Source organism: Stegodyphus dumicola, chromosome 2, assembly GCF_044657685.1.
Source record: "Stegodyphus dumicola isolate Sdum_Otavi_A_Nest chromosome 2, ASM4465768v1".
In the NCBI taxonomy this organism is placed as follows: domain Eukaryota; kingdom Metazoa; phylum Arthropoda; class Arachnida; order Araneae; family Eresidae; genus Stegodyphus; species Stegodyphus dumicola.
This window is the reverse complement of record NC_140769.1, coordinates 216,758,275-216,777,435: the sequence shown is the minus strand read 5'-3', so window position 1 is coordinate 216,777,435 and position 19,161 is coordinate 216,758,275. Positions and strand designations below refer to the sequence as shown.

The following is a 19,161-nucleotide window of genomic DNA, read 5'->3' as shown; positions in this document are numbered from 1 at the left end:
TTACTCATAAAGTATCTGATACAAACATTGCTCATATTTAGCATTATAAGTTTTTATATATTTGCTTATCATGTTAGCAAAAAATAGTCTTTTTAGTTAAAGCAAGCACATGATCGCTTAAGATAAACATCAAGAGGTATACTGATCATGGCAATAACTATTTAATTTCTTTTATTAATTCCACATATTTTATAGCATTCTTGTTTATTATTCTGAAAATAAACACTTAATACTTTAGATAATGATATCATACATGATCACTATAAGTATCCATTCTTCAGGTGAAATTTGCTCAATATGCTCATTAAAAAGCAACATATACTTTGGGCATAATGAATTTATAAGTTTCTAAACCTCTAAGATCACATTAAGAGACACTGTAAGTTTTCCATTCACCAGTGATATTAATTTATAATATTATTATGTAAAATTCTTACTTATCAGAACACATTTATGAATAAACGAAAGATTTTTATCATCTATTATACTGTAAAAAATGACTACACCAAGTGTTGTTTCATTTGTAGGCACATCAAATCCATCTTAACGATCCCGTGTTCGCCCTTGTAATGAATTAAATCTAAAAGAATCAATGGAAAATGTATTATTCTGCAAAGTGTGATTGCACCACACTTATTGTGATAGTTCCACTGATGCAAATGTACGAAGATGCTGATGTAATAGATTCTCACATCTTCTTTTCTCACTTATTATTTTTTAATTCCTTAGATCTACAAAGTGTCATGTACTCAGCCACGATGTCCAGATATCGGTCTTGATGTACTTCAGAAGGGTGTGCATGCTTTAGCAATTTCTTGTCATAAAGAGTGATTCAGCAAGATAAGATTATTGGCTTCTAGGGTACCTGTATAAAAGGGAATATTAAAGATAGAGACTTACCTGTGCGACCTTCTCCCCCATATAGAGCTTGTGCGAATGCATTTCTTTTAGAAGCAACTTGGCTGAGTTGTTCTCTTTCTGTCTGGAGTGGGATTCGGAGATGACATTGCTAAGGGAGGGAGATTTCCTCTGGTGCCTCATTCTAGACAGATCAGAGTCCGAGGATGCGTTTGGAAGGGACTTGCTCAGATTGTTGGCCGCGATCGCTGTTGAAATAGAAGAGAAAACTTTAAGAAATCAGTTATGCATTCAGAAAGTTAAAGTCTGATTACAGTGTATACTAGTTTTTCCTGATTAATAATCTTTCTTAAGTTCTCCAGAAATCAGTACTGAAATTGAAAAATGCCAAGTCTGTGTTGCTTAAAGGAATGTTTCTTTGTGTTCAAAATACCGTGATGGAAGCATTCATTTTTATTTTTGCACCGTAGAGACAAATTATGGGCTGTCATGTAACTCACTACAAACAGTACAAAGTGCTGAGAATTCCTATTTGTAAAAATGCTTAAAATTTTAATACGTAGTTGCAATATTTAATTTGCCATCTGATGGATTTGAGTTAGAATAGGAACGTGATAGTTGTAAGACAGTCTTTGAAAACAAAACAAAAGGAGATATTATCCGGAATAGAAAATAACGTTGTTTTGCAATGTGTATAAATCCTCGGTGACTTTTAAAACACATCCAAATAAGACACTGGACGTATGTAAGGGGTGCATCTGCCCGTATATCAGTCCTGTATGTTGCCATGTGATTCCTCATATGTCAACACTTTGATATCTATTGTAGGTACACATGGTCTATAGTCTGCTAATCATTATAAGATCAGGAATCAGACGTGATAATATGCAAAAAATCCTCTAAACGTACCAGTCAAAAAAAGAAACAGAATAGTCATATATGAATTACTGACCGTTAAATGTGAAAGTTTGTGCTATTGGTAACTACCCCCAGAAGGACTTTGCCTACAAAGGAAAACAACAGCTTATAGTAGTTGCTCAATACCTATTATTGCATACTAGAGATAACCTAGGAAAAAAAATGTTAATTCTAGGCCACATCAAAAAGCCAGATTTCGAACTAGTATGGCGATGCATAATACAGTAATTACTCTATAACCGCAGTGCCGCTGGATATGAATGTGTCTATTGTGCTTTTTCAGAAAAAGTCGCGATTTGTTTGAAGAAAAATGCCATGTCATTTATTCCTTCATAATGTGTTTTCTCCTCCTTTCTGCATGCCTTCGTGTTGTAACGGTAGCATATTCGTGAATTCCAGGTTCGAGTCCCGACGAAGGCTTTGCTTATTTTTTACGTCTCGTGCTTAAAAATAACCAAATGACTCTACAGTGACGCCCGAACTAAAAACTGCTGGATGATGATTCTTCACCACCAGGATTTGGCTAGTGGGTCCCTAATCCCCAATCACCCTTAAAAAAGGGTGAGTACATAAGGTATTTTTTCCCTCGTTTCTGTATGCGTACTTGGTGTAACGTTAGCACACTCGGCGCGTATTCGAGACGTCCAGGTTCGAGCCCCGGCGAGATCATTTCTCATTTTTCATGTCTCTTGCTTCAAAATAACTTAATGACTCTATAAATTCATCTATGGCATTTTACGCATCGTTACAGAGGCAAACACCTGTGACAAGGATGTCATTGTATTTACGTAAAGCAACGAGAATCTGAAAATAGCGAGTGTGAAAATTCCCCAAATCTTCAGACCACGTTGAACCATACACGAGAGAATGGTTGCTTTGCAGGGCATCATAATTCTTGCGTGCTTTAGCGTTTCCGTGCGATTCATAACAAAACCACCTGCACATAATGTTTGTTTTCTTATTTTATTATGTGACTTGCTTTTGAGTTTCTTTACTTTAGTAATCTATTGCATCCTCGACTAACTTATTCTATATTAGCAGCATTAGCTTCGCCCAAACTAGTACTAATTTCAAAGGATAATACCCAATCTCCGATATGACCTAATACTCCTTTACGATTGAAGTAGAAAACGTTTGGAAGTGCGCATTAAGCCATTGAGACCCCCAAAATAGCGAGCAAATACAATTCGAATACTTGACGGAGACTTTTTGTTCTTTTTTGTTCTCTTTCCAGCGAGAGGGGGTACTAGAACACGTGTGCTACCTGTTAATCATTTGCTTATGCTCCTATTATCTATCTAAACATCATGCAAACAGTGGAATGCGACCTCTCTGATGACACAAAATGGCTAGAAGTATTATGAAACTGTGTAACCTTACTTAAATATTATGGAAGCATTTTCACTGCGTAATATGGATATTTAAAGATTATAATAACAAGAAATATACAAGGCAATCGTTTTATAATAAAAATATGCGGAAAGCAAGGGAATATGTCTATGAGGTTCTCTCAACTAGACACAAAATAACTTATTTTATTCATTTTATTTCGGGCAATGGCAACACACTACTTCTAAACTGCTGATTTTATAGACCAAAAATTTATTAAGTTTATATATAATATTTGTTAAAGAATAACAAATTCAAAATTCGGGCTTAAAGGCATAACTAATCGGGGGGGGGGATAACTACATGTATTCAAGATGTTTTGGATGTAGGTGCCACCGTCTTTCCATTATGTGACGAAGATACATACAGATTAATATTTTTAGTAATATGATATATAGGTTACATAGCTGTCTGTCACTTCCAAGTTTTCTGAAAAGAAAAAAATACTGTATCTTCTACTATGTTATAAGTGTTTTGCTAAATGTTGAAGTAAAATGTTTCTATTTGAAATAAATTTAAAATATGCGAATATATGAATTTAGGAATAATGCCAACCAACCATCTGGAACAAATCCAAAAGTCTCCCATTAAGTCTCTCCTCATCTTTAATTAGAGACGCTATTACAAGATGTTCATTAAGTAATCATTTGTGAAATCCATACACGGGTTAACATCCAGAAAATGGGACATTTGACATTGATGGCAAGTTTGCCATCTATGCAACATTTGAGTTAGCATGCACCAAAATTTTTGTATTCATTTCTAACAGTAATTTAATTAGTAATCTTATTCTATCCATAAAAATTGTTATTAATTTATGCCATCTAATGATGAAAGTGCCATAAAATATTAAAATATTATTTTTTATTAACAAGTTGGTTAGTTGGCAAAAATTCATGACACATAACTCTACGACTTATTACAACAAATTGTCAACATTGCCTTGATTTTTTACCGCTTTTGCCGTCTCTTTTCCGATGATGCTTACCCTTTCGAACACCATTAACTTTGACTGTTGAGTTGTTTCTTTGGTATAGATCAGAAGACAGACTAATGCGAAAAAAATGTACTTAACTATATATCATCTCATATATTTTGTTCTTAAAGTATGCACCACGTATTGTTATTCAAAACTGCAAAAGCTCTTTCTTTGTGCATAACTAGACTGCATCATAAGTAGTTATTCATGTTTACTTACGAATCTAACTTTATATTTAAAGTACACATACATATTATGTGTGTACTGGCGGCATTCTCTATATACATAAAATGTTATTTTAATGTTCTAGTGTAACTTGGAAAAGATACAGAATATATCTACCGGGTTGGCAACTATCCTTCTACTGTTAATTCTAGGGCAAGTACCTACTCTTCTGTTCTACTTCTTTCCTTCTCCTCCTAGGGCGGTTCCTACTCCTTTCAGTTCTGTTCTGTAGAATAGATCAATTTTTCTTTACCAATAACGCATTTACGAAGGATTTCCTTTGAAAAAGGACCTCTTGGAGAGCACGATATTTGAATACAATTGAATGTTTGTTGAGTATCTTGAGAAATGACTATTTGCAAACTTTTGGAATTGATTGACAGGATCTGAATGATATAGGTACTTGTTTAATAATATCTCTAATTGCTAAATGACGATCGCTAAGCACTCGATCTTAGACTTACGGATTTGTTGCTGGTTATTTGAAGTGAATGGCCTACTAGAGCGCGGTGTTTCTTCGACGCTTTCTCTCCTTAAACATATTATACCACCATAAGTCTTTTTTCAGTATTTCAAACGTTTCTGTAGCAGAAGTTACATTGCAAACATTAAATTTGTTTAATTGTTCAGTCTGTTTGGCTCAATTTCATTTTCCATTTTGGAAAATCGCTTAAGGTAAAAATACTTTATTTAGTTAAAAAAAAATACGATAAAAATTATTTAAAATCAGATAAAATACGGAGGGTTGCCAGTGCCAATGAAAGTAGTAACAATTTTGAAAAAATGTTTTTTTTTCTCTTGAATATTTTAACTGAATCAATCTCAATATTTTTTTATCACAGTAGCACTCAAAATGTGCATAATTTATAGCACAGTTATAGAATAAAATGATCGCACAAGGATTAGAGAGTTGTTGAAGACTGGAAAACATTCTACAGCAAAGTTTGAACTTTCTATTTTCCCTCTGAAAATACATTCAAAGTGCATTTCAATAGTTCATGCCAGAAGTTAAGCATGCTATTTCCCTGGTGTTTTTGGATGCTTTTCGTTCTTTTCCAGTTATTGTTCATCGCAGTTTGTCCAAATGAGTGTCATCCAAAGCATTCATTTTAACTATTAGATTTAAGATTCCTCATAATTTCGAAACCGCCATATTTTCTTCTGGTCCGATTCTTCAGGTTCTTCGACTCTGAAGGGAACAGTTGACGTTAATTCGTGACAGAAATTTAATGTCTCGACATATCGTATATTACTGTGTTTGAATACTGCTTGGGAAAAGCGATATAAAAGTACGATGATAAATCGTGACTACTATATTTGAGTATCCTTTCGGAGAAGCAGCGTAAATGCATAATGACATTAAGTCAAGACAATGCAACTCAGGATATTTTCTTTATTTTGAGTATTTTAGGAAAAGACAACTTAAGTGCTGGATTATGCTAGAGATAACTTAAGTCGGGAATTACAAAGTTAAAGTACTTCTTGAAAAGAAGAAAAATATAAGGATATGTAACGTTAAATAAACAGAACGTTATTCGGGTACTTGAGTATTCCTTGAAAAAAAAAAAAAAAAACAGAGAAAGTGTAGAGGGGCATTAAATTAAGCCAAAATTAATCGGGAATGTTAAATATGTACTGCTTTAAATGCGTTCGTAAAATTTCTTATTAATAGTTTGTTTCTTATAATTAGCATAAGGCATCTTCTATGCATAAGGATATGTAACGTTAAATAAGCAGAACGTTATTCGGGTACTTGACTATTCCTTGGAAAAAAAAACAGAGAAAGTGTAGAGGGACATTAAATTAAGCCAAAATTAATCAGGAATGTTTCAATATGTACTGCTTTAAATGTGTCCGTAAAATTTCTTATTAATAGTTTGTTTCTTATAACTAGCATAAGGCATCTTCTATGTTCATGTTCATGTCGCGTAGTAGTCAGTAGGTCTAGCTAGAATCCAGCTAGAAAGACATTTCTAATTCGGATTTTGTAACGGGAGTGAATTAGTTTTCATGTTCCGCGATGAAAGACGCTTACAAGTCTCTTCAATGGCATTCGAACTTAAATAGTGAATGGCAACTCATCAGTATCTGGATTTGATCCAGGATTAAAAAACAAGCAGAAAACAGAATCTTAAAATTCTCTCTAGAAGCCATTTTTTATCGAAAGAATAACTTTCTTTGCATTCTCAAATTTTCATTCATTTTATCCATCTGAAAAATGGATAAAATTAAATAAACTTTTTTATTTAAACGATTTCCTTGTTGATAATATAAACATAACTAACAATTCATCGTTTAAATCAATGCTTTGGCTCTAACATATTTTATGCATAAATACATTTTGAAGCGATTCCCATCGTGCAATCAGTTATTATGTCAAGAAACAAGGTTTTGCTTTTATCCTTTATTGGGTATTTTTACTATACATAGGATTATCCAGATTCTACAAAATTGCGTTATATTTTAAGGGAGCTTGAAATGTCAGTAATAAACCAGCATGATAGATTCCTATTGCGCGTAGATTTACATATTTTTTTATAAGTAAAAAATGCGTTTTTAGTTGTAGACGGAGTACTTATGGCATGAAAATGGAAGACAAATTCTTCGAAATTCGAGAGTTTAAAATCAAGAGTCTCTTGAGGACTTTTCGCTGATTATTTTAGCTTACTCCATGAATTTAATAACGTTTCACAGCTAATATTTTTAGCAAACTCCAACAAACCTGCTAAATGATAATTTACAACGCTTATTTCTATTATATTTTAACTAGATTTCTTTAAAATATTGTTCAGTGGCTTTATGCAATTAATCGCTTAATTTGATCCACTAAATATCTGCAATCACGGATTCGAAAGGTGACAGAAGAATAGCAATAACTTTGCTGTTAGGTGGGAAAACAGTAACGAAGATATTTGAAATGTCATATAAGCACGATTGGAAATATTTTGTTGTTGCAGGCAATTTTTTCATGGACATGAAGATTTCACATGAACCCAGGTGTAACCAGAAATTTGCATCATTGAACGATGAGAAGAAGTATGATATTGCAATGATTTTGTTATTGAGGGACAGAAGAGGAAACTCCAATTATTCGATTGAACTGTTTCAGCTCTGATTTTTTTCAGTCATCTTTCTATTATGTTTTTCTTGCCGTCACACAACTTTGTTTCTTGTTTAGTCGTTTTGTAGAGCAATTAGGTTATTTTGAAGCAAGAGACATGAAAAATTAGCAGTGTCCTTTCCGGGTCTTAAACCCGCACCTCTCGAATATGCGTCGAATGAGCTACCGTTATACCACAAGGTATGTAGAATACAGGGAGAAAATACCTTACATACTCCCTCATTTAAAGGGAGACTGGGGATTAAGGGACCCAATCAGGAAATCCTAGATGTGAAGAATCATCATTCATCACCTTATAGTTCGGTCGCCACTGTAGAGTCATTAGATTATTTCGAAGCAAGAGGCATAAAAAATGAGCAAAGGCCTTGCCGTGACTTGCGAAATGACCTCTCGAATACACGTCGAATGTGCTACCGTTACACCACGAAGGTATGCAGAAAGGAGTTAGAAAATACATTATAGTTTATAGCAAACATAGGTGTCACAATTCTCTACTATACCTTTATTCACCAAGTATAGTATATGAAGACTACTTTCTCTTCCCTAAAGTGTGGTCTTACGTCAAAAGTCATTATGTTCATAGCTCTAAAGAGATTCAGTAAACTGTAACCACAGACTTAAACAGCATCACAAAAGGTGAGTTCTGTGAAGGAATCGAGCAGCTAAGAAAGTACCAAGTGTTGTATAAACTTATAAGGCTTGTATATTGAAAGTTATAAGTAAAACTGTGATATTCTTCACCTCTTGATTTTGTACAAACTTAGTCCTAAAAATTTATAGATGCGCTATTTATTACAAATAAATAAATAAGTAAATATAAATGAAAGAATTCACTATTAATTTTTGCTGCGCAACCGGAACAGTGGTTAGTGACTCTAACTGCCGTACGGAAGGGCCTGGGTTAGAATCTCGGAGAAGCTATGGATGTTTGTAAATGTATAGTGTCTGTGTAACATAGAGACACTCTAAATATTCGAAGCCGGAAGTTTGATGAGGGAAGAGGGGAGCGAGGCCTTCGGACCCGTTCCCCCCGGGGTGCTCCCCATCAAAACTGAGGGCGGAACTGAGCAACACCGGTATAGTGCTCAAGGCTGTTGCCAACGAAAGACGCAATCTTGCATTCCTTGCCACCATGAATTTCGTGGGTTTGTTCTGATGTTGCTGTCAGACTACAAGGTATTTCTTTCGCTTTCTTAACGAGCCTGTGTGGTGTAGTGGTCTGAACGCTTAGCGTGTAATTCAGAGATCCGCGGTTCGATTCCAGGAGAAGGCGTTGCTAATTTTTTATCTCTTCCGCTTCCAAAAATTACCTAATGTCTCTACAGTAGTACCCAAACTAAATAGGTGTTCGATGATATTTTTCCTCACCTATGATTTGGCGATTGGGTCCCCTAAAAACCCCAGTCGTCCTTTAAAAGGGGGAGTATATAAGGTATTTATCCCGCCTTCTTAGCGAGCCTTCGTGGTGTAGTGGTGTGCACGCTCAGCGCGCAATTGAGAGGTCCGCGGTTCGATTTCCGGCGAAGGCGTTGCTAATTTTTCATCTCTTCTGCTTCCAAAAATTACCTAATGTCTCTACAAGACAAGTGAGATAAGTCAAAGCAACAACAACAACGATTAAAATTTCATTACGGTTAGTTGCTAAATATTTTTATTCTTGCAAACTCGTGTAATCATAACAGACAAAGTCAGATCCCGAGCCTCATTAATGAGCTTATTAGACAATTTTATATAGACAATATTATCAGCTTATTAGACAATATTATCAGCTTCAGTTTGCTATGTAGTGCTCAGATTACAAAATCTAACGAAAGTACGGTATATCACTTAGTAGGTAATGATTAGTTCAATGCTAAACGAACATAGCGAATTTATCCCAGTCGTTATTGAATATGCTTTTGTTTTTAATAAGACGCTGAAATATATATTCCACATCTGGTGGCAAAGAAACAGAACGATCCTTCTCATAGAAACACAAGAGTATATTTCATTAAAAAAATTTAGAATTACAAATCTTTTTATAAAAATTAATTTTTGCAAAGTTTAGAATTAAACTCGTAATGATCTGCAAGTGAAAACCAAATGTCTCACATGCATGAGAATGTTTTCTTTCCTCAGACAAGATGCTTCTCGTATGCATGCGGTTAAATTTTCAAAAAACGAACTTCTTAAACTCAAAATATTCAGATAAAAGTATTTTCTCTTTAGATAAGGTAAAGGTAATACATTATACCTATTTTTTTTACTAAAACTTCCTTCCCAGAATCCTTAACTGCGTAATAATCCGAACTTCCACTATTTCATGAGTCCTTAGACACTAACTAATGGATGCTTGCTGTTGTGAGTATTTAGGAACGTATTTTAAAGAAAAATCGTAGTAATTATTTTTATAAATAAAAGCCAAAATAATTTACTATAAAAATAATAACTTAATTTGTAACTTCGTTAATTTAGAATAAAGCAAAACTGAGTTGTTCGATATTCTACACTTTTATTCTGGTTTTGTATATATAAAATATATTTTCTCGAGAAATCGGCTTGAGGTTTTAAATAGTTTTTGTTTTGCATATTTTGATTAGTTTTTTTTTATACATAATAGTTTTGCAAATGAAAGAACAAAAGCATGCCCAAACGTTACATAAACATATTATTAACTTTCATTATCTCTTAACCGGTTCCATATAATACTTTATCATATCCAAAAGATTCGGGTTCGATGCAATTATTCCTTTGTATAGCGAGTTTTTGTTGTAAATATATTTCTTGAATATTGATTGCTTTATAAAATGAAATTATATGCATATCTATGTACAACATCAGGTTCTTCAGAAGAAATATATCATGTCTTCAAGTCAAAATTTGATTATTCTGCTTCTGCAAATGACAAGTAAAAGTCTTCTGATTAAGTTTTCTTACTGATATATTTTCAAAGGATCTTGAAAAAGACTTCAACTTTTATGAATTATTCTTGTTCAAACTCTCATTAATGAAAATAATTATAATCAGAGTGAAATTTTTGAAAAATTCAAAGTTATTTAAAATTCTATTAGATTTATTCATAGAGTAATAGAATTCAAAAATTCATAGAGCTCAATTTCGGAAATGAAAATATGGTAGAAAGCTGAAATTTACCGTAAAAGTAGAAAGGAAATTGTCGGAAAAGTTTTTACTGAAATACACTGAATAATATAAAAAATGAAGCACCAAGAAGGAGTTATCCATATGGGACGAAACTGTGTATGCTCATAACCTTATGACAGAATATAGAAATGATTAACTTTTGGGTACCAGTGACTGATCAGCTGAAACTCCATCACATTACAATGGAGTATCCCGATGGTATATATGGTCACTTTACTTAACCTGTTCCGCCAAACTGAGTTAATGGCACTACAGGGTTAGGAAGTCATCCTAGTCATTGCTAGCAATCTGACGGTTAGGCCGCCTTTCTACATTTTACTTTAATCTGTAGTTTCTTGGATATAATTATTTTCATTCACTTGCTTCATTATCTCTAAGATGCCCTTGTTGCAGTAATAGTTCGTGAACAGTCTATTCACAGGATATGTGATGTAGTCGGAAGGAAAGAACTGCTGTCGAAGGTGCTCTGTCAGAGGGCAGGAGAGCAGGTAATGAAGTGCGTCCGCGTCTTCCCTGCAAAAACCGCAAGAACAGTTGACGTGCCGTCTGAGGAAACGTCTGTAATACGCTGGGAATTTCCCGTGGTTGGTACGGGCTTGGAGGAAGAGTCGGTTGCATTTCAGTCTCTTGAGAGAAGGTATTGGGAAGATGTTGTAAGTAAATCTTCCTGTCTCTTCTTCCTGCCATCGTGATGACCTTGTCTCTTGAAATGCTGTCTTGAGGAGCCTTTTTGCAACTTCTGTGGAAACCGGAACTTCCTTGTCAATTTCTGGTTTGAGAGCTGCAGTCTTAGCTAGTTCATCCGCTCGTTCGTTGCCTTTCTGCTCGGTATGTCCTTTTATCCAGTTGATCTTTAAAGGTATGGAAGAGCCTAACGTCAAGAAGATCTCTCTAAGTGCTGCTGTGTGCAGATGTTTTGGAGGAAAGGTGTTGCATCAGGTTCTTCTATTTACAATAAAATTAATGTAAAATTCCTTACCTGCTGCATCTTCAGTGTTCTCGACGCCAGGCTTCTAATAATCACGTTTTCCAGTAAGAGTTTCTATTACAATTAGCAGGCCATCTTGTCTTTTAATTATTTATTCAAAGAAAACGCTAATATACACTATTTACAAGGTAAGTGATAATTATTTTAAGACAGTACATTTTTAACTCTGAGTCTTTACGCTCCTCAAAGCGGTTCCAATCTCGACTGCTTCTCGGAACTTAATTACAGCAAAAAGTAAAGGAAGAGATGCCCGCCACCTAGTGGCAAGAATGTGACATCCTTCCACCTTTTGATTTTACCTCGATAAGATGGGAAAATCAAAACAAAATTTATCAATAATCAAACAAAAATTCAAGTACAACTTTCACAAATATGAAAAGTAACTAATGCTCTAAAATTAATACTTACAAAGAAGGATTACACATCTAAACATTTTCTGCATTACATTCATACCATATCCAGATAACATGTTCCAATTGACAACTGTTAGGACAATTAAATTTCTAAAATACTGAAAAGAAACAAAAATTAATATAGCAATTTAAAAATATGTAAGAGGTTTTACAGTTTTACGTCCATATCTAGTTTGATAGTTCATATCACTGTAACACTTATCCGCAGAGTTTTTTATGTTCATGGTGAAGTCACTAAACAAGTTAAGTCTATCAAGTTCGAGAGGATAAATACGTTTCACAGGTCTTAGGAGTTCACCCGTTGCAGTTTTCACTTTGACAACACGTACTTCGTTGTCTTTCCCAGGATATAGTTCTACAACACGACCTATTGGCCAATCTATTCTCTTCTTGTTGTCGCTGCCGACAAACACCAAGTCATTTTTGTTGATAGTCCGAGTAGATCGTTTAGATGGTTTTTGCACTAGGATAGCTAAATATTTATCACGAAATCTTTTGCGAAAATGTTCTCTTACGTTCTGCAAGAACTTGTATCTTTTTGTCAGATTGATGGTATCCAGGTAGTCTAAGTCTGGTACTCCGATGTCGTGCACATCTTGTAGAAACATTGAAGGAGTTAGTGCCGTAAGATCATTTGGATCTTCTGAAAGGTACGTAAGGGGTCTTGAGTTAATCACTGATTCGATATCACAAAGTATAGTCAACATTTCCTCGTAAGAGACACAGGACTTTCCGAGAACATTTCTCAACATCTTCTTGACTGTTTGTACCAACCTCTCCCACCAACCGCCCCACCATGAAGCAGTTGGGGGATTAAACTTCCACTGTATTCTCATACTAGTTGAATGACATTCTATTTCTTTCCAATCTATCGATCTTAACAGATTTTCAGTTCCAACGAAATTAGTGCCATTGTCGCTGTAAATAATACCTGGACGACCTCTTCTGGCAATAAATCTCCTTAATCCCAAGATGAACGCATTTGTTGATAAACTTTCTATCAGTTCAAGATGTATCGCGCGATAGACCGCGCAAGTAAAGAGCAAGATCCATGCCTTTTTTCCTTTTCGTAAATAAAGAAAACCGGCTACATCGACTCCGGTCACTTCAAACACCAGAGCATCTCTAACTCGATCTTCAGGAAGAGGTGCTGGAACAGTCTCTATATTCTTTGCGCTATATCTTCTACAGCGAACACACTTCATAAGAACTTTACGTACTGTTTTTCTTCCTCTCAGGACCCAGAATTTCTGTCGAATATTGGCTAGTACGAATTGCACACCAGCGTGGGATAGTCGCAAATGGTAATCTAAAATTAACCTATGAACTAAGTCATGATTTGAGGGCAATACAATTGGACAGAGAAAATTTTCTTCTTCCTCTCTTCTAGTAATCTTGGTCTTTAACCGAATAAGGCCATCTGAGTCAAAAAAGGTACAAAGGTTGCTAACTTTAAGTTCTTTGCCAAATGCTTCTATTTGTATTATCTTGCATATTTTCTTTTCTACAGTTTCTATTTCAGGGACTGTGAGTTCTCCTGATTGTTTAGAATCTGGTCTTCTGCAGTTGTTGATAAATCTGCATATCCAAGCAGTTATTCTTAACATTTTATGGTAAGATGAATATTTCTCAAAAAAATGTTCTACCCTTTGCGTATTTAGTGCAGAAATGACTGATTTCCTTTTTTCTGAATTCACTATTTCCATGTCCGGTATTTCCCTTTGTATAGGCCATTCTTCCTGATTTATCTTCAGCCAGTCGGGGCCCTCCCACCATCTAACTGCTAAAAGTTGTTTGGCGGTGCAACTTCTTGATGGAAGGTCAGCTGGATTTTTTGTTCCAGCAATATGTTTCCACGTTTTTGGATCCGTCAGTTTCCTAATCTCCCTGACTCTGTTTTCCACAAAGACAGCCCAGACAATCTCTTCCCTTTGAATCCATGTCAAAACTGTTGTAGAATCCGTCCAAAAATGCGTTTCCACATTTTGCCATTGTAAACCATTTAAAACAGAAGAGCATAGTCTGGCACCTATCGTGGCAGCTATCAATTCCAGACGAGGGATCGTAATAGATTTTACGGGAGCTACTCTAGACTTCGATGCCAACAGATGAACTTCAACTCCAGAATTCGTCACAGTTCTCAAGAAAACTGCAGCAGCATACGCATTACTACTGGCATCACAGAATGTGTGAATGCTGCAGAACTTCCTATTGTCCTTGCTGGAATGTATCCAACGTAGGAGGGATATTTCTTTTAAGAGAAAAAGGCTTTTATACCAATTCACAAAATTTTGTTTTGTACTGTCGTCAACTTCAGTATCCCAAGAAATTCCTGTTTTCCATAGGTTCTGCAACAATATTTTAGGATACAAGAGAACAGGACTCACAATACCAATAGTATCAAATATTTTGTGTGTTACAGCGAGAATTGTTCTCTTCGTTATTATGCCCATTTCAAAATATTCTAGCCAATTCAGATTCAAAGTTAAATTATCTTTCTGAGAGTTCCATAACACACCCAATACGGGTGAAATAGTTTCATGTTTCAAGTTATCTCCGTTATGTAACCAACCTCGAAGATTAAACTTTCCTTCATACATTATTTCTCGAGATTTTTCTATAAACTGGATCATCTCGGATTCTTTGTCAAAACTGGCAACAACGTTATCTACGTAGAAGCTACGCAAGAGTTTAGCTATTATCTCCGTATCATATGAAGAATTTTTCATGTACTTTTGTAGATGGAATTCTATAACAGCTGCCAAAAGGAAAGGACTACTCTTAACCCCAAATACTACCCTAGTATGACGAAATATTTTCGTTTTCCTTTCTTCCACATCATTCCACCAGAAAAACCGAAGCCAGTCTCTATCTTGAGGCCTTACACTGATCTGTAAGAAAGCCTTTTCAATGTCTGCTATAGCAGCAAACTTGCCTTCCCGAAATCTCAACAAAAGAGATGGAATTAGTTCTATCAAATTTGGTCCACACTCCAAACACTGATTTAGAGAAGGAGACGATTGTTTCCTCGCAGACGCATCAAACACCGGTCGAATTGGTGTTGAGCTATTTTCTTTGATCACCGGTCTATGCGGTAAATAATGCCCATAGTCAACCGCAATATTTTCTTTAACTTCTTCGATCACTCCTAAGTTACACCAGTCATTAAAAATTGCATTGTATGGAGAAAATAAATTTTGAGATAAAAGTTTCTGGGTGGTAGATTGTAGACGTTTCAACGCTAAATCCTTGTGGGTGGAGAGTGGTACATGATTCTCCGCCCACGGAAGTGCGACTTCATAACGCCCTTCTTCGTTTAGAGATACAGAATTTTCGAATTGCAATTTTGCTTGCAAATCCCTTTCGTCTCTAGCCCTTTTTGTAACTGGATCTGTTATTCCGATAACATCAAGCCTCCACAGTTCTGACAGCGTGGCATCAGAAATATGTAAAGATAACGAAAGCGTGGAAAAGGAATTTTCTATTTCATAATTGTCAGTGTTCGCTTTCCCCATGACTGTCCACCCAAGTCTTGTACTTACAGCAACTAATCTTCCCCAAGGAAGAACTTCGATTTTACCTGTAAATAAATTTGCAGCAACATCTGCCCCTAACAACAAATGAATCTCTTGGGGGTTCTCCTGGATCTGCAATTTCCATTTTCAAAAACATCACTGACGTAAATTCCTCTTCTTCTAAGTTCCCCAATCCAGTGTATATTTTTGATTTTAGGGACCGAAGAACATATTTTCCTTTCATCCAATACATTGATTTCGCAATTATACCGTTTATCTACGCTACCCAATTTTATTCTATAACGTTTATGTTTTTCCGAAACTTCTATGCCACCGAAAAGTCCGTGGGTTACACTTTGTTCACCTAAGCTTCTTAATTGTAACCTTTCTGCTGCATACCTGCTTATGTATGAGTTTTGACTTCCGGTGTCAATTATCGCTCGAACAAATTGGTTATTCCCTCTTCCATATATGCGAACAATTAAAGTTTGCAAATATACTTCTGAACATCCTGCTTGATTTGAAAGTACTTTATTTTCTATCTGTTCGTCTTTTTTAATTTCCGAAACCTCGACAGAAGGATTTTGTTTATTACACATAATAGTTGCATGTTGTTTTTTACAAATAGAACAAGTTATTTTTGTTCTGCAGTTTTGAGCCAAATGGTGTAATTTTAGGCATTTATAGCAAGCACATTTTCTTTTTAAAATGTCCCTTTTTTCTTGTAATGATAAGCCGGAAACGAAACTACAGTCATAAGTCTTGTGAAATTGATTACAGAAGACGCAGTTCATATTTTCCTCTCTGCATTCGGATTTTGTAAACAAATCTGTAGCGGTCGGTATCTTTGGTTTATTATGTCTATTTGAGAGACCATATGCGCTTTTCGTTGCAGGGGGGGAAGAAGACTGTCGCCGATCGGATACTTTTTGCTGTTGCAAAACCGTTGACCTTGTGCGTTCACGGGATGAAAGTTCTGCGTGTAAAAATGACATTAAATCTTTTATGTTATAATCGGTGCCAACATTTTGCGTTCTATGAAATTCAAGCGTTAATTCTGAAGGCAATAACTTCAAAATCATCGGACACAGCAAAGCGCTGTAAGATTCCGATACAACATCTAACGCTTCGAGACATCTAATCTGCGTTTGTACTTTATCATACAAGTTACGAAATGTTTTTATGTCATTCGCATTTTTTAATGATTCAATATTCAGCAAATTATTCATGTGCGCATTAATAAGAATGTCTCTCCTTCCAAAACGGTCGTGTAAGATTTGAATTGCTGAATCATAATGTTTTGGCGATAACGGAAATCCTTGAACGCAGCTAGCAGCTGTTCCTCCTAAATATGCTTTCAGGTAATTAAATTTGTCTACTTTGTTCAATGATTCGTTATTATGTATTGAGGACTCAAAACTATTCCAAAAAGTAAGCCATTGACTACTGTTCCCATAAAATACGGGAATCGAAAGTTTTGGTAATTTAACATTAGGTGTATCTTTTATATTTTGCTGTGTGTTCGGTGCATTTAAGTCATGATTAAGTTCCTTAATCCGTTTCTTAAGCCTGAATTTCCATAACGTTATCTTCTCGCGATATTGTTCTGTAATTTCGAATTCATTTTCGAATTCATCTACACTCAGAATTGGTTCAACTTCCACATCGGCGTTAGATAGCGTTTCGGTTTTAGCATTAAACTGTTCTAACAATTCTTCGAGCTCATTAATACTACCTTCAGATTTATTTAATTCACTTTCGATTTTCTTAAATAGTTTTGTAACGGCAGTTCTTAAGATACTTCTTTTCTTTTTTAATTTATCTACTTCAGCCATTATCTTTCTTAGATTCAAACACTTACACAAAAAATATACGTCTCATGAAAAACAAATATTTAACTCTTACTTAGAAAACAAAATTATTCTTTTGCTGAATACTTCAAGAACAAGTATTAAAATCTTCAATTTTAATATTCATCTTTTGAATTCACTTTATTAGAACTTTTCAAAAAACCTGGCGTCCCTTTTCGGGCGCCATAAAAATGTTGCATCAGGTTCTTCTATTTACAATAAAATTAATGTAAAATTCCTTACCTGCTGCATCTTCAGTGTTCTCGACGCCAGGCTTCTAATAATCACGTTTTCCAGTAAGAGTTTCTATTACAATTAGCAGGCCATCTTGTCTTTTAATTATTTATTCAAAGAAAACGCTAATATACACTATTTACAAGGTAAGTGATAATTATTTTAAGACAGTACATTTTTAACTCTGAGTCTTTACGCTCCTCAAAGCGGTTCCAATCTCGACTGCTTCTCGGAACTTAATTACAGCAAAAAGTAAAGGAAGAGATGCCCGCCACCTAGTGGCAAGAATGTGACAAAAGGAATTCAGCGCATTCAGAACGCTCATGCTATCTGTGAAGGTTGAAGTGTGAGCTGCTGGTTGCGTACCTAACCATAGTGCTGCTTCTTTGAGTGCTCGGCCTGGAAGACTGAAGCGTGATTGCTTAGACAGAATTGTGCTTGATAAATTTCTTCATTGTTCGAAAAGACCGTGAACGCTGCCCCTACTCGTCCTGAAATTTTTGAACCGTCAGAAAAAATCTCTCTTTGTCCTGAGGGTGGCGATTTGCACCAGGAAAGGATGGGTAGATCTCTTGGGTGTAAGTCAGGGGGATCTTGGAAGCTTTTTATGCTGGCATAGGATAGATGTAAATCTTTTTTAGTGTGAAGGTTCTCTTTGTAATGTAGAAGTCGATAGATTGATCTTTCTAATTCTGCTTTTAGGTCGAGTGGGAGCGTGCCAGCTAAAACCTGAAGTGCTGCGGTTGATGTGGTGCTATACGCACTGGTGATTTTTAACAGGATTACTCGCTGTATTTGATGTAGTTTTTGACATATTCTTGCTGTGCCATTCATACAGACTGGGCAGCCGTAGAGGATCATGCGTTCAATTGCATTAAAGTATAGATGTTTTAACAGGCGCCCCTTTTGGCTCCACTTGTCTGTGATTATCCTGTTTAGTTTATTGACGATTCGATGCGTCTTATCTCGGACTTCCGTAAGATGTGATACCCACGTGAGCTTCTTATCAAGCGTGAATCCGAGGTATTTAATGGTATCCTGGCGTCGCAGTGGATGCCCTTCCCACTTTATGAGTGGTGGATTAGCGTCTATTTATTCCGATGGTATATAAAACAAATGACATTCCAATATAATGCATACCTTCAATACGGATATGATTTTGTCAATCAAAGTGGACTGTACCAATATCTCTCAGACGAGTTCGCGAACACTAAGGACAGAAATCATCATTTGAGAGAGGACATGCAATTGGACTAAAGGAAGCAGAGTTATTAAATCGCAAGATCGCTGGACTTTTGCATCAGAGCGGTTCTACTATTCGACAGTTTTGACAGGAATGTTTGAGCTATGTTCGTACAAAGCAACAAGAAGATATCGTTCAAGCAGGATTGACGCCGGAACGCGAGGGCGGAGTGATCATCCTATCGATGCTCATAGTCATATGCGTTTTTACCAACGAACCTACGTTTAGCTAAGACACCAGTAGTAACAATGATCAACAGATTGCAATGATAGGCGAATCAGTGAAAG

General features: G+C 35.6%; 1 protein-coding gene and 1 long non-coding RNA gene across 9 annotated transcripts in view; one reads left to right on the top strand and one right to left on the bottom strand.

Annotated features, from left to right (window-relative positions):
• The window catches only part of LOC118190971 (voltage-gated inwardly rectifying potassium channel KCNH6-like), a 609,494-nt gene that overhangs the window by 266,707 nt on the left and 323,626 nt on the right, over positions 1-19,161 (bottom strand). For all 8 annotated transcript variants that reach the window (XM_085811757.1, XM_085811761.1, XM_085811758.1 and 5 more), the window contains one exon: positions 901-1,106. In XM_085811757.1, the coding sequence (XP_085667883.1) occupies positions 901-1,106 (206 nt within the window). The remainder of the gene's footprint in view (positions 1-900; positions 1,107-19,161) is intronic.
• Positions 1-19,161, top strand: part of LOC146998846 (uncharacterized) — a 476,895-nt gene that overhangs the window by 180,747 nt on the left and 276,987 nt on the right. The gene's annotated exons all lie outside the window — the stretch shown is intronic.